The sequence below is a fragment of the Prosopis cineraria genome, unplaced genomic scaffold, assembly GCF_029017545.1.
Source record: "Prosopis cineraria cultivar Desert tree isolate PC_DT_omini unplaced genomic scaffold, ASM2901754v1 PC12, whole genome shotgun sequence".
NCBI classification, from domain to species: Eukaryota; Viridiplantae; Streptophyta; class Magnoliopsida; order Fabales; family Fabaceae; genus Prosopis; species Prosopis cineraria.
Genome location: NW_026555343.1, coordinates 33,804,811 through 33,819,118, shown reverse-complemented (window position 1 = coordinate 33,819,118; position 14,308 = coordinate 33,804,811). Strand labels below are relative to the sequence as shown.

Below are 14,308 nucleotides of genomic sequence, written 5' to 3'. Positions count from 1 at the left end.
GGTGCAGTCTATAGTTTGGCTTTATAGGAAGCCTATGCTCGACCAGTTGCCTAGCCAGCCCTGAAGCAGTCCTTGAACTCTAATATTGTTAGCTTAATGGCATCCTTCTATTTTTTATCTAGTTGTGAGCTAAGGAATGTGATCCTCAGCTCTTCTGGAGATTCGAGGTTTACTTCTTCTAGTAGATCATAGACCTCTGGGGCTATGTCTTCGAATTTCAGAGGTGCAGGGTCTAGCTCGTGTAGTTGTGCTACCTTCTGGGTCTCCTCTTCATATATAACTTCGGTCTCGTAGACCTCGGGTCGTAATCTTCTAGTTTCTCTTGTAGATTGTGCAACCATAACTTTTGGATGGTTGCGGCTGCTATGGCCTTTCCTTTGTTTGCTTTAGTCATCGACTAGTTCTATGATGGGCTCGCGCCTCTGTGAGGTTAGAGGCACTATAGCATCTAGCATTGTTCTGCATGAAAGGATTCCTTGAGCCTTTCAGAATGTGAATGAGCCTACATCAGTGTTGTAATACCTCACATCTATGAAGTTAGTAGCTGCTGTGAATGGCTTTTCTTCAGGCTAGACCACTTCTAGCTCCTCTCCTTTTCACATAAGGAGCATCTGGTGCAGTGAAGAGGGTACACATTCATTGGCATGAATCCAATCCCATCCTAGGAGAGTCTAGTATTGAGCTGTGGTGTTGATCACAAAAAAGGCCATTAGTGATGACTTGGTCCCGACATCAACCTGTAACGGTAGTACGCCGAGGACCTTAGATGCAATCCCAGTGAACCCTACTACTGATACCCCAGTCGGCATTAAGTCATGCTCTTCTCATCCTATCTTGATCATCATGCAGGCTGGTAGAATGTTCACCGCTGAACCATTGTCAACGAGGACCCTAGTCATCGGTCTCCCATCGAAATGTGCCCTAATGTATAAGGGCTTTAGGTGCTGAGTCATCTTTGTGCTAGGTTTCTCTAGGACAGCCAGCTTTGGTTTTCCTTTTATTGCTTGTAAAGTAACTTAGCAGACAGGCTCTGCAATCGTTTCTTTCATGCCTGTATGCTTATAGGCTTGTACTCCTCCTCTTCTATTAGCTTTATTGGGCAATACTGATACAGACCCATATGTGTTGGCCCCAAGGAGTTCTTCTCCTGCTGGTCTTGGGTATTGCTAATGGTGGATCAGAATTGAGAGGATAGTGTTAACGAGACCATGCAGCAGAGATTGAGGGGTATTTCTCCAACGTGAATGGTCCCTTTTTTTGATTTTTGGCCTCGCTTTCTTCGTCTTGATCCTTAGTGGACTTTCTTCTGAACTTGCTAGCTTCTTGTTGAATGTCAAGGCTATCCTATACCTTAGTTTTTTGCTATTCAAGGTACCTCTGTGTGGCCCGTTTTTGCTAAAGACGTCACTTCTGGGTTCTTGTTAGGGAAACTGGGAAGTTTTTGTGCCTCACAACTCTCCATTTCAGAAACGGCACGTTACCAGGCAGCATAACAAACTTACCTGAGCCCTGAGTGACTTTTGATTTTAAAGGAAGCTCTGTGCTATTTTCTGATAGCATTGACGGTGATAACGGTAGGCGGTCGAGGCCTACATCCCAACCTATTGGTGTCCCCATAAATGGTTAGCCTAATCCAAAGGGTGCTGAGTACTTTACAAAGAAGTCGAATTGGCTAGATGGTTCTCTTAAACGGTTCTAGACCAACTTAGATCCATCTGGTTCTATCATCACTAATCCTCCTAGGCCAACATCCTATCCTGAAGGTCGTTTGCCATTTTTCTTCTTTTTTTGCTGATTGTCTCCGTTCTGAGTTTCCCTCAAACAATCCCAAACTACTTTGGAGCCACCCAAGCCTTTCATGTCCTGCCCCTTCGGGCCTATATCCCATTTGGAAGACCTATTCTTACTGGACCAGCCCATAGGCTTTCCTAGGCAGTCCTATACTATCTTAAAGTCTCTTTGAGTTACTTCACCCCTGTTTTAGACGTTCCAAGGTCTCCCATCCTTCTGCTTACCATCACTTTTCTTGAGTCATCGTTTACCAGAGGCTATCTTCATCATGTTGATCGTAGAAAATGGGGGAAACGAGTCCTCGTCTACCACCATGGATTCTTCCTTAAGAAATTTCAGAACTCCCTTATTGATCCGGTCCTGAATGAAGTTCTTGAATCCCCAGCGTGCCTTGGTATTGTTGCTCCACGAGTGATGATACTTACAGTATTCCTTCCCTATCTGTTTTTCCTTTAAGGGAATCTTATGATCTATGGGCAGGGAGATGAAGTTTTCCTTGAGGAGGAAATAAAATTTCCTTTGTTTTTGAAGTATCAAAGGTGTACTGGACTACTTGGTCTTTTAGGTAGTCTCCGGCCTCCTAGCCAGAGTTGAGCATGTGTAGTTATAGCATTCTTTAGTTCTACCACCGCTATGTCCGGTCCCCAAAATAAGTCCAACTGTAGTCTGTCTGTGATGATCCTCTTCCTTGAGTAATTCCTCATAACCCCACACTTGGTTGCAAGTTCATAGAAATCTCAAAATTCCATCCCTTGAAATTTCTTTCGAAGCTCTATATCCAATCCTGCCTGTGCCAGGTTGACAAATTCAGTTTCTAAAAGCGACACGTGGCACCTATTCCTCAAAGTTTGAAATTCACTAAGTATTGGTTTGCTGTCTCTCCAGCTCGTTGTGTGAGCTTGTAGAGTTTCGCTATGCTGACTTCTGGCTTGCTTTATAGAATTGGATGTGGAACTTCTGTTCCTTTCCCTCCAGCTGATGATTGAGTTATGAGGACCGACGTATATCATGTGAATACAGGTCCGTGGGAGTATTTGGAACAACCTCAACTTTAAATTAGCGAAGTTCTCATAATTAGCAATTTCACCGCACTGGATTGTGAATCCCCCATGTGCTCTAGGGTTGATTGTGTACCGTCTCTCGAGAACAATTGTCCCTGTCTATATACTTTGGATAAGGTTTTAAGAAGGCGGGGCGGCCAATTGGCCTCAGCCCTGGTCTATATATATCTTGAATGGCATCTCTTAGAGCCTCCATGTTCGTCAGTTGGTTCTGAGGCTCGATTGCATGTTTTAGGATCACTGCCGTGCCCCCGGCTACTCGTGCCTGGATCATGTAGATAATACGAAGGTTAATTAACGGATGAGTGTGTGCAAATACTTGGTGGTTAAGGATGTCTCTTACAAGTGTGCGGCCCTGATGGCCAGCACCTATATTGACTCCAGCTTGCTGCCCCCCGAGTGGCCCTATGTTCGAGCCCGCTTCCTGATGGTGCCTTTCAATGATGTGGCTATACTCTTCATGCCTTCATGTATAACCTGCATCATGGTTTGTTGTCATTTTTTCTCCTTACGTTCTGATGTTTTCAGGGATATTGCAAAGAACCTTTGGTTTTTCTTCCACTACTTATCCATCTGGTCTTGAATTCCTCGCATTACTTCTGCCACAATCAGTCCTTTTAGATTTTCACGTTCGTGCCTTCTTTGTTACACAGGTCTCACCAGGTGTGCCACAAATTGTTCGTGGTTGAACAACAAATATTAGGAGTGCAAGAGACGTTGGGTCTCAATAGATAACGAAAGGGTCTCAATTCTCTTACTACAGTTCACTCGGATGTAAAAAGATAGTAGGCTTTGGTGGAACAAGTGTGAATTTTATTGGAGTGTTTGAAAATTAGACTAAAAAAAAACTAAAAAGGGCTAGTAAATGTAAATTATGTGAGTCTTGATCGAGTGTTGACTGGGTTCTCTGTTTTTTCCTTCTTTCTATTTATAGTGTCTGATAGAAAACTTTTTCTTTGAGACTTAGCACGTTTACTGAAGAATCAGGAATCCTGCAAAACTTATGGCACGATCTCTTCATTTTGATCAACAGCCTGTTTCACCAAACTATTTGGGCGTGTATTTCGGCATTACTTAGGATCGTGTCTCATGCTAACGGTCTGATATTTGAAGATATTTGAAGCTAATGGGATTTTGGCATGTTATATGTTATGGACTTTATGAGCTCCGGGGCTTACCTCTTTATTTATATTGGGCCTCATGTTTTAGTTATTCAGCCCAACTAGCCTTGTGATTTATTTGAACGACATTTCATATTTAGCTCAAATAATATATTTTTAATTGGGTGGATTAGATTAATGTTCCTGCCTTGCATAGATTAAAAATCTAGTTAATTAATTAAAAAAATCACATTACATCACATGATCAGCTTCCCACTAGTCCCCCAAATGTTTTAGTTATTCAGCCCAAACTAGCCTTGTGATTTATTTGAAACATTTCATATTTAGCTCAAATAATATATTTTTAATTGGGTGGATTAGATTAATGTTCCTGCCTTGCATAGATTAAAAATCTAGTTAATTAATTAAAAAAATCACATTACATCACATGATCAGCTTCCCACTAGTCCCCCAACAACAAATCAGAAAATTCAAAAAAGTGCGAGATTGAGAATGATATTTACTCGTTCTTTTTCGTGTGCGGTTCTTTCTAGTTTCTTTTTTTCTTTTTAGCTTCTAATTTTCTACCGGTGAAACTTCAAAGAAACAGGCATAACATACTATCATTGGTGGCTAGCATGGTGAGCGTCGTTGGTGTAGCATCTTCGAAAGAACTTGGAAGGTAAGTTCTGAATGATCGGTAGTGTCTCAAATCTCAATGAGAGACCCAGCAACGTTTTCACGCAGAAGTTTCCTCTCCCTCACATTGAATCAACAGCCCTTCAATTGCTTGCATGCGCTAGTTCTATCTAAGCAGGATAAAGGTAAGTTCTCTTTGTTTTTCATACTTCAACCCTTTTCTTCTCCAGCAAGAGATTCCCCCTTTCGCTATGATGCTCCGATTAGTGATCATGTGCTTGTCTGCTCCTTTATACGTTGCTTTTGCGTTGAGTTCAGATGGGTTAACTCTGTTGTCTCTTCTCAACCACTGGACTTCTGTGCCTGCTTCCTTAAAGTCAAGCTGGAAGTCCTCTGATTCCACCCCTTGCTCTTGGATAGGAGTACAATGCGACCATTACAGCAACGTGATCTTCCTAAACTTCACTGCATACAGGATTTTTGGTCATCTTGGACCAGAAATTGGACAGTTGCCTCACTTGCAGAACCTTGTTTTGGTGGCAAATGGCTTTCAAGGAAATATACCCTTAGAATTGGGCAATTGTAGTCTGCTGGAGTATATCGATCTTTCTGATAACTACTTCAGTGGACACATACCATATACCTTGAAAGCGTTGCAAATTGAAGTATTTAAGTTTTTCTTCTAATCTGCTCAGTGGTGAAATTCCTGAGTCATTGTTTCAAATTCCGGAACTGCACGGGATTGATCTTCACAATAATAGTCTAAGTGGTCCCATACCATCCAATATAGGGAACATGACTAAACTGTTGAAGATGCATCTATCTAGTAATCAGTTGTCAGGAACCATTCCCTCTTCCATAGGTAACTGCAGTAAACTAGAGGCATTATTTGTGAATGACAACATATTGACAGGAGTTTTTGCCTCAGAGTTTGAACAATATGAAGAATCTTGTTTATTTAGATGTCAAAAATAATAGCCTTGGTGGTACCATACCTCTTGGCTCTGGAAGTTGTGGCATGTTATTTATTCTGGATCTCTCATTCAATGTATTTAGTGGAGGCATTCCCTCAAGCTTGGGGAACTGCAGTAATTTAGCAGAATTTTCTGCCGTGAAGAGCAACTTAGTTGGAAGCATTCCATCATCCCTAGGATTATTACTAAAGATTTTAATTCTTCGCCTTCCTGAGAACCATTTGTCTGGAAATATACCTCCAGAAATTGGCAATTGCAGATCTTTGAAGAAGTTACATCTATATTCCAATCAACTGGGGGGAACAATTCCGAATGAATTGGGTGGATTGAGTAAATTGGAGGACCTTGAACTGTACTCCAACCATTTGACAGGTGAAATTCCACTTACAATTTGGAAGATTCAAAATCTTAAGCTGGTCATTCTTCATAATAATAGCCTTTCAGGGAAATTACCTTCAGAGGTGACAAAGCTCAAGCATCTTAAGAATATCTCTTTGTTTGACAACCAATTCTCTGGATCAATTCCTCAAAACTTGGGAATCAACAGCAGTTTAGTGAAGCTGGACTTGATGAATAATAAGTTCACTGGTAATATCCCACCAAATCTTTGTTTTGGAAAGCAATTACGTCTACTGAATTTAGGTCTTAACCAACTTCAAGGAGGCATACCTCATGATCTGGGAAGATGTGCAACTCTTGGGAGGTTGGTTCTCAATGAAAATAATCTTTCTGGGTCTATTCCTGAATTTGAAGGTAATCTGAATCTCATATACATGGACCTCAGCATGAACAACATCAGCGGAGCAATTCCATCAAGTTTGGGAAACTGCACAAATCTCACTGCTTTAATTTTATTCATGAATAACATTACAGGGCTAATACCGTCAGAGCTTGGAAATCTTGTAAACCTTCAGGCTTTGAATATTTCTTACAACAGCCTGGAAGGTCCTTTGCCACATCAGTTGTCATATTGTACCAAAATGGAGACATTTGATGTTGGATTCAATTTTCTCAACGGTTCATTTCCTTTAAGCATGAGGAGCTGGACAGGTTTAACCAGATTAATTTTAAAAGAAAATCGTTTTAGCGGGGTTATCCCATCTTTCTTGTCAGAGTATGATCGGCTTCTTGAGCTACAACTTGGTGGTAATATGTTGGAAGGAAAAATTCCTTCATCAATTGGATCATTGCATAATCTCTTTTACGGGTTGAATTTGAGGGCTAATAAGTTGACAGGTGAGATACCGCTAGAAATTGGGAAGTTGCAAAAGCTGCTAAGTCTGGATATATCCCTAAACAATTTGACAGGAAGCATACATGTTCTTGGTGAACTTTCTTCATTAACAGAAGTGAACATATCATACAACTTATTTGTTGGTCCTGTACCAGAATGGAAGATGCAAAAACTGAATTTATCTCCATTGTCATTCTTGGGCAATCCTAGCCTCTGTGTCCTTTGTTCAACTTCAGATGTCTTGAGTTGCAAAAGAACTAGCTTTTTAAAGCCATGTGACTCTGAATCAACTGACCACAAAAGAAGTAATCAATTAATTTTATTTATAGCTATTGGATTTGTAGTGTTCGTCATTTGCTTGTCGGGAATGCTATTAATTCATGGCCGGTGTTATTCTGGTCAAATATCTGAGGAGGAAGTTGCTAATTATCATGCTGAGCAATCTTACATTCGTGAGTTTCGTCGAAGATCTCTTCTGGAGGTGAATGCTGATTATGAAGAGCGAGAAGATCCGTGTTCAGATGATGAAGGAGATTTCAGAATTATTGATCTAACAAATGCTACTGAAGGAGATTTAGAATTGTTGATCTGATAAATGCTACAGAGAATCTGCATGATCGATATATAATTGGCCAAGGAGGGCATGGAATTGTCTATAAAGCTGAACTTGATTTTGGAGTTTTTGCTATTAAGAAGGTTAAATTTGGACGGAGCAATAGGAGGAAATTAAACATGATCAAGGAAATTGAAATGACTAGGAAGATTAGGCATCAAAATGTGGCGAGATGCCTAGGCTTCTGGATTGGTGAGGAATATGGTCTAACCATCAGCAAGTACGAGGAAAATGGTAGCCTTCATGATGTTTTGCATTCTCAACCATGCTTAGCATGGAATGTCCGCTATAAGATTGCTATTGGAGTTGCAAAAGGATTGGCACATCTCCATCATAATTGTGATCCTCCTATATTGCATCGAGACATCAAACCAAAGAATATACTCCTTGATTCTGATATGCAACCTTGTATTATTGATTTTGGTATTTCCATTGCTTTGAACGAGTCCTCTGCTATGGTACATCTGCGGTCAACATATCATCTAGGTACACCTGGTTTTATGGCACCAGGTAACTGCTATTGTTTTTTCAGTTCGTTGATTAATTTTCTATGTCTGACATGCTTAATAAAATTGGAATCAATTTCAGCCTATAATAACATCTACACGGATGATGAATTAGCAATGAAGGCAAGTGCGTAGATGGAAGAGGAGTAGTGATTCTTGTCTAAATTGAGCAATTACTAGTTCCTTAATTCCATAAAACTAATGTGCATAAGCTAGAAGTAATTTTTTTTCTTGCAATTTAAGTTGATAACATTTTCTTGACAGAGATTGCATATGCAATACAGCCGAGCAGTGAGCTTGATATATATAGTTATGGGGTAGTTTTGCTTGAGCTGATAACCGGAAAGAAAGTATTAGATTCATCATTTTCGGAGGAGGAAACCACTTTAGTTGGGTGGTTTAAATCTGTATGTTGGAAAACAAGAGAACTTGAAGAGATTGTTGATTCAAGCATTGCAGCGGAGCTTTCAGATTCAAATGTAATGGTGCAAGTTATCAAAATGCTTTTGGTGGCTTTAATGTGTACCCAAAAAGATCCAAGAAAGAGACTGAAAATGATAGATGTTGTTGAATTCTTTGAAACACCCACTGATCCAGGTAAGATTTGTGTGATTGACAATGACAAGTGTTGTTATCATCCATGAAGTCATACTTGGAATAAATGACATTTGTAAATTTGAATCTCTTGGCTTCTTAATTGCGTACCTTCTTTCTTCTACATCTTCCTTTCAGTCTCTCCACCTCTTTTGCTATATGATTGCTACGAGTTTATATCAGGTATTTATGAAGTATTGTTTAATTGACATCACATATCACCCAAATGCTTAATTTCATTTCATGGCACAACTTGGCAGGAATAAGGGAATCATGAAAACAACCATGCTTCGTTTCTGCTATCATTAGTCATGACATCTAATGTGGAATCAGGAATCATGAATCATGATGATTCAGAGTTGTTGGAAGGGCTATGAGACTTATGTGTTGTCTGATTTGTACAGGCATTATTGTTCGACCTCCCACAGCTCAATTTCATTTGGGGATTTTCCTCGCAGCTGCTGTGGCCTCTAATCTTTTTCAGGTAATTTGGTTTAGCTGACAAGACTACATTGAAATAGTTGCTTTGATTGTTTCATATTTTCTCTTGTTTACTATGTCTATTTATTGTACATGTGCTAATTAACATATAACAAAGTATTCAATATCCTGATTTCACTGCTTGTAGATGAATTTAAAATTCCAGTAAGTAATAAATAGGGTTTTAATGTGGAAGGATTATGTAGAAAATAATTCTACAAAACCAGCTTTTCTGATAGCTTATGGGCCTTGCAAGATTCAAATGAATCGGGTGAGCATGAAAAGTGTGAGATCATTGTGATACCTACTCTGGCTGTCATCCTGTTTTTCCACAGAATTTTCTCTAAATAATATGTTCACTCTCTCTCTCTCTCTCTATATATATATATATATATATAAAGTAGTCAGCACCCAGATTGAGGCAAGTGAGCTTTTTTTTTTTTTTTTTTTCCTTTGGGCTGAAATGTATATGTATGTACGTGCATGTGAGCATGACGTTTGTGTGGGCTGTTTGAAACCACTTTTTGAGTGTTTTTACTTCCTTTACTCGTTCATGTTCTTCATTAAGAATCCTTTAATTTTGAACTCATATCATTCTTGCCTTATATAAAAGATTTCTATTTTATGCTTTCTAAGGAGGAAGTCAAGATCGCCAACAGAGATTCTTTGTCAATTCCTTACGAGATGGAGCCTGCTGCAAATCTAGATTCTCTGAATATGATCCCCAGAAGAACTCGTGGGGTTGTTTCTAAAGTACAACTACATTCAGGCCGAGTTTGTGCTGAAAGGAAGGTGACATTTACTGGGAACAAAGGCATTATGTTAAGCGTGGTTAGAGAAATTGAAATGCTTGAAAATATTAGGCACCGAAATATGGTCAGAATGCTAGAGTATACGCTCAGAGAAGATTATGGTATAATCTGGTATGAGTACATGCCAGGAGGAAACCTTCATGATGTCTTGCTTGAAAAGGATCCACCGCCATCCCTGAAATGGAATGTCCGTTTTACTATAGCAACTGGAATTGCTCATGGATTGGCCTATCTCCATCATGATTGTTATCCTGCCATTGTACATGGTTCCATCAGACCAAGGAATATATTTCTAGACTCTGATATGGAGCCTCATATTGCGGATTTTGGTATTGCCCAGTTTTTCGATCAATCTTCTTCAACACCATCTTCATCTGTTCCAGGCACACCAAGGTATATTACCCCAGGTACATATTCTACTCATTGTCAATTTTCTCTTTCTTCACAACTCCCCCTATTTCTATTTGTAAGACTCCATCCATTAATTCTTAATACAAGACTCTTTACAAAATTTAATAGAACATTAATGACTCATTTATACAATGCCCTTGTTTTTTTCATTCTTAGCTTAAATAATGATATTTCCACTCCCCTCTCCCCGCAATGCATTATGCCAATCAAAATGTTAAAGTTGAAAGAAATTTTGAAATTTAATTAATTCCTTAATTTCATGAAAGTAGTTAAGAGGGCCTTATAAAAAGAATTGGAGGGAGTATTTTCATATGCTTATAAAAAAAAACATGTTCTCGTTGGCCCGTGACAAAAATACATATACAACAGAAAATACTAGGGAGTCTGATGTCTACAATTATGGGATAGTTTTGCTTCAATTGATAACCCGGAAGAAGGTGGTAGATCCATCATTTATGGAGGGAATTGAGATAGGGAGCTGGGTGAGAACTGTGTGGGGGGAAACAGGAGACATTATTAAAATTGTTGACGAGAGCCTTGCAGAGGAGGGGGTTTTGGATCCACTTGTACTTATTCGAGCTACTGATGTGCTTTTGGTGGCTCTGAGATGCACTGAGAAGGATCCATACATGAGACCCACAATGAGGGACGTTATTGGGCAACTAGAACATGCTATCTATGTCAAGGACCTGCCAACGGAGGTTATATGTCATTTCCTTTCGAGGTAATTGATAAATTACAAGTTTATATATTTTTTATCTTTTTAATTTAAACTTTTAAATGTTTTTTTAGGCTAATTGAGTTTAATTGAATATTATTTAATTTTATTAGCCAATATTTAACTTTGGGATTCTAACTATCTAAATCTTGGATTTTTAAAATATAAATAATATTTTTGCATATTTACTATTTCATTTTATTTACTTGTGCAGATTCTGTGGATCTAATTTGGAAGATACTGATAGAGATTATTTTGGATAAAAGAATGTAAACATGTTTGAAGATCAAGTCAAAGATCAAATATTAGAAACCTTATTTATATTTATTTTGAGTCTTTTAATATAGTTTTTATTTAGGGTTATTGAGAATAGTTTTGTCATTGTTATTAAATTATTAGGTTTATTTAACATATGGATGCACATCAGCACATGGTGACGGCACGCAAAAATCACATTGAATTGAATAAAAGGAGGAACAAACAGCAGGCGGCAGAAGTTATCGGAGAGTAGTAGAGACGTTGCTAGCTTTTGTCTTTTCTTTTCTTCATTCATTTTAGGACCTGTTTGGTTGGAAGAGAAGGGAGGAGATGGGAGGACAAATTTTAAAAAACCTCCTCTCCCTTCACCTTACCAAACAAGGGGAGGGGAGCCTCCTCTCTCCTTGTGTCATCCAAGCAACACCTCCCCTCCTCTTGTTTGGTAAGGTGGAGGGGAGGGGAGGTTTTTTTAAAATTTTCCCTCCCTTCGCCTCCCCCTTCCTCCCCTTCCCTTCCTTCCTCTCCCCTTGAACCAAACAAAGCTTTATTGATGGTTGCTCTCATTTTTACTTATTTCTGTTTGATTTTTAAAATTTTGAAGAACGTATTTTTTTGGTGTGATTAGTCACAAATATAACCTTTAATAGAGTCTTTGATATTTAGAAGATTTTATTTTATTTTATTTTAATTTATTTTTTTTCTATCTCTAAATTTTATTTTTTTAATTGATATTGCTTATTAGTGTAGCTTTACCGTATAATTTTTGGGTTATATATTTTATCTAAGATCTTACTTGCTGTAATCAATTAATATAGCATCACAAGAATAATTTGACCTGACTTAGGTGATTATTTATGTTTTGTTTTTGGTGTAGTTAATATAGAATTAGTTGTTAAGTTGTGTTTTAATGGAGATTTTAATTAGTCCATAACTTAATTTCTTATTTAATCCTTGAAGGATAATTTCCAATTAACTCCTTGAATGATAATTTAGAGAAAACATATAATAAAACTAGAATAATAAAGTTAAATAAATTTAATTTTGTGGATGAGAAAGATTAAATAATTGAATTGTGATTGATTGCGTTACTTATATTTGGTGATTTTCTTAATTGAACTTGCTTTAATTATTTAATTTTAATTTACTTTTTAAATTATTTTTTTAAATGTCCCCCAATTATTTAGTTTTTTATAATCCTAATTTAAGTAATTAATCTATTGACTCTTAGATAAACGATCTAGATTGTGGTTTACTGTAAAATTTAATTTTATTAATTTTGATGCCATTATTGAGAAGCCAATTGTGTTAACTAGTTGAATTAAGAAAATTAGTGTTTGCTTTGCTTTTAATTTTAATTTTCCCCTTAGTTAGTGCTTTAATTTAGTCATTTTGATTACCAATATCATTTCTGTGGTTGCTGGAATTTTTTTCCTCACTTGCCCATATTTTGCTAAAATTTGATATCTTTATATTTTGGGTAGCGTTAAGTGAAATTCTCAACTTTAGCTATTAAGTAACCCTTAATTTGGCCAAATTCCATCATTGTCATCACTTTTCATATTTTCAATTATTTTTTTTAACTTTTGGTCATTTTCAATTGTTTTTTCCAGATTTAATCTTTTAATTTTTTCCTTGCTTGTTTTAGGTAGTTTCTTTTATTTTTATTTTTTATTTTAGTGAGGACAAGGTCCACTTGAAAATAAAATTACATTTTGATCATATACTTGAGAGGACTTTGTGCTTCCTTTTTTTTTTTTTTAAGTTTAAATGATTCTATTTTGGCTATGAAGATGGCTTGAAATGCTTATTACCTTGATACTGATTTTTGTCTCTTCATGCTTTATTATGATGCTCATACTTTTGATAGAAAAATTGATGAGTTTTCCTCTAGTGTTAGACAATTGCTTGTTGAATAGGTACTAATACAACCACTTGAATTGGCCCTTTACCATCCTCACTATTACTCCTTTTGGAATTTCCCAACATATGATGAGCAATGGTCATACTACTATTCACACCATCACTTCCATTCCTATCCTTATGAGAGTACTCTAACTTTTGTCCGATAATACCCCCATGTGCAAGCTAACAATTGGCTTGAAATTGCACAACCTCTACAACTGGTAAGCCAACACATTCCAACACTTAAGAAGTCTAGCAAGGGGAGTAATTTGGAAGTTATGATGAAGCAGATATTGGAGAGTAACATGTAGTTTTAGCATCTTTAATGAAGCAGTCAACAGTTTCAATATAAATATCTTGAGACTCAAAAAATAGTAGATTAACTGTGTTCCCCAATAAAACAAGTTCAGGAGGACTCTTCATTTGATGATGATGTAGATGAGGACATTGTTATTGAATTTCTTGACAGTGTTGAGTCTAAAATCACTAAACCATGTTTTAGTTGTACTGATGAATTATGCGCATGCAAGAGTGGCATTAGGATTGATATATCCCCTCCTAATTCTATTGACTCTTCTTGGTCTAAAGAATTTATTAAATATGTTAATAATCTTACAATACCCGATATTGTTATTTCTGATGGCATGATATGTTTTACATTTGATGATGCTTTTGATAACATTGATTTAAAGTACCTTAAGACAAGAGTCCAAGAATGTTGTGCCATGCATTGATTGGGTTAATACTGATGAATATTTGTATTATTCTTCTTTTAACTTATTTGCTTGTAATATTAAGCCTTTAACTATTAGTAAAATTGAATTTTTTGATTATTGGGGAGATGATAAGATCGAGGAATTACCTATAATTGGGAACAATTGTGAGATTAAAGTGAATATAGGTGGTAAGAGTTCTCAAGAGAATGTTATGCTTAAAGAGAATGTGTTATTTTGCATCAATGATGGCCTTAGTAAGGAAACTTAATATGATTATCTTTCATTTATGAATGAGCAATGTGATGAGACTTGGGATGATTTGATTGCTAAGTTACCTAATGTCGTCAATTATGAAAATGTTATGCATTTTACATCTGATGGCTTATATAAATGTGTTGCTTGTGTTGAAATAGTTGAATTTCTAAACTCTGATGATTCTTTGGATCCTTTTGTTTACATCAACACTGTTGAGTGTAATGATCCACTTGACTCTATTGAT

At 37.1% G+C, this 14,308-nt stretch overlaps 1 protein-coding gene across 1 annotated transcript; it reads left to right on the top strand.

Moving 5' to 3' along the window:
• The first annotated feature begins 4,811 nt into the window (after nucleotides 1–4,811).
• On the top strand, nucleotides 4,812–11,477 carry LOC129288750 (receptor-like protein kinase). Its single transcript, XM_054925481.1, is given in 9 exon segments — nucleotides 4,812–5,249; nucleotides 5,251–5,473; nucleotides 5,907–7,300; nucleotides 7,378–7,922; nucleotides 8,183–8,515; nucleotides 8,917–8,996; nucleotides 9,629–10,211; nucleotides 10,585–10,939; nucleotides 11,148–11,477. Coding segments are annotated over 9 exon segments (3,969 nt in total). The 5' UTR covers nucleotides 4,812–4,842; the 3' UTR covers nucleotides 11,197–11,477.
• The last annotated feature ends 2,831 nt before the right edge of the window (nucleotides 11,478–14,308 follow it).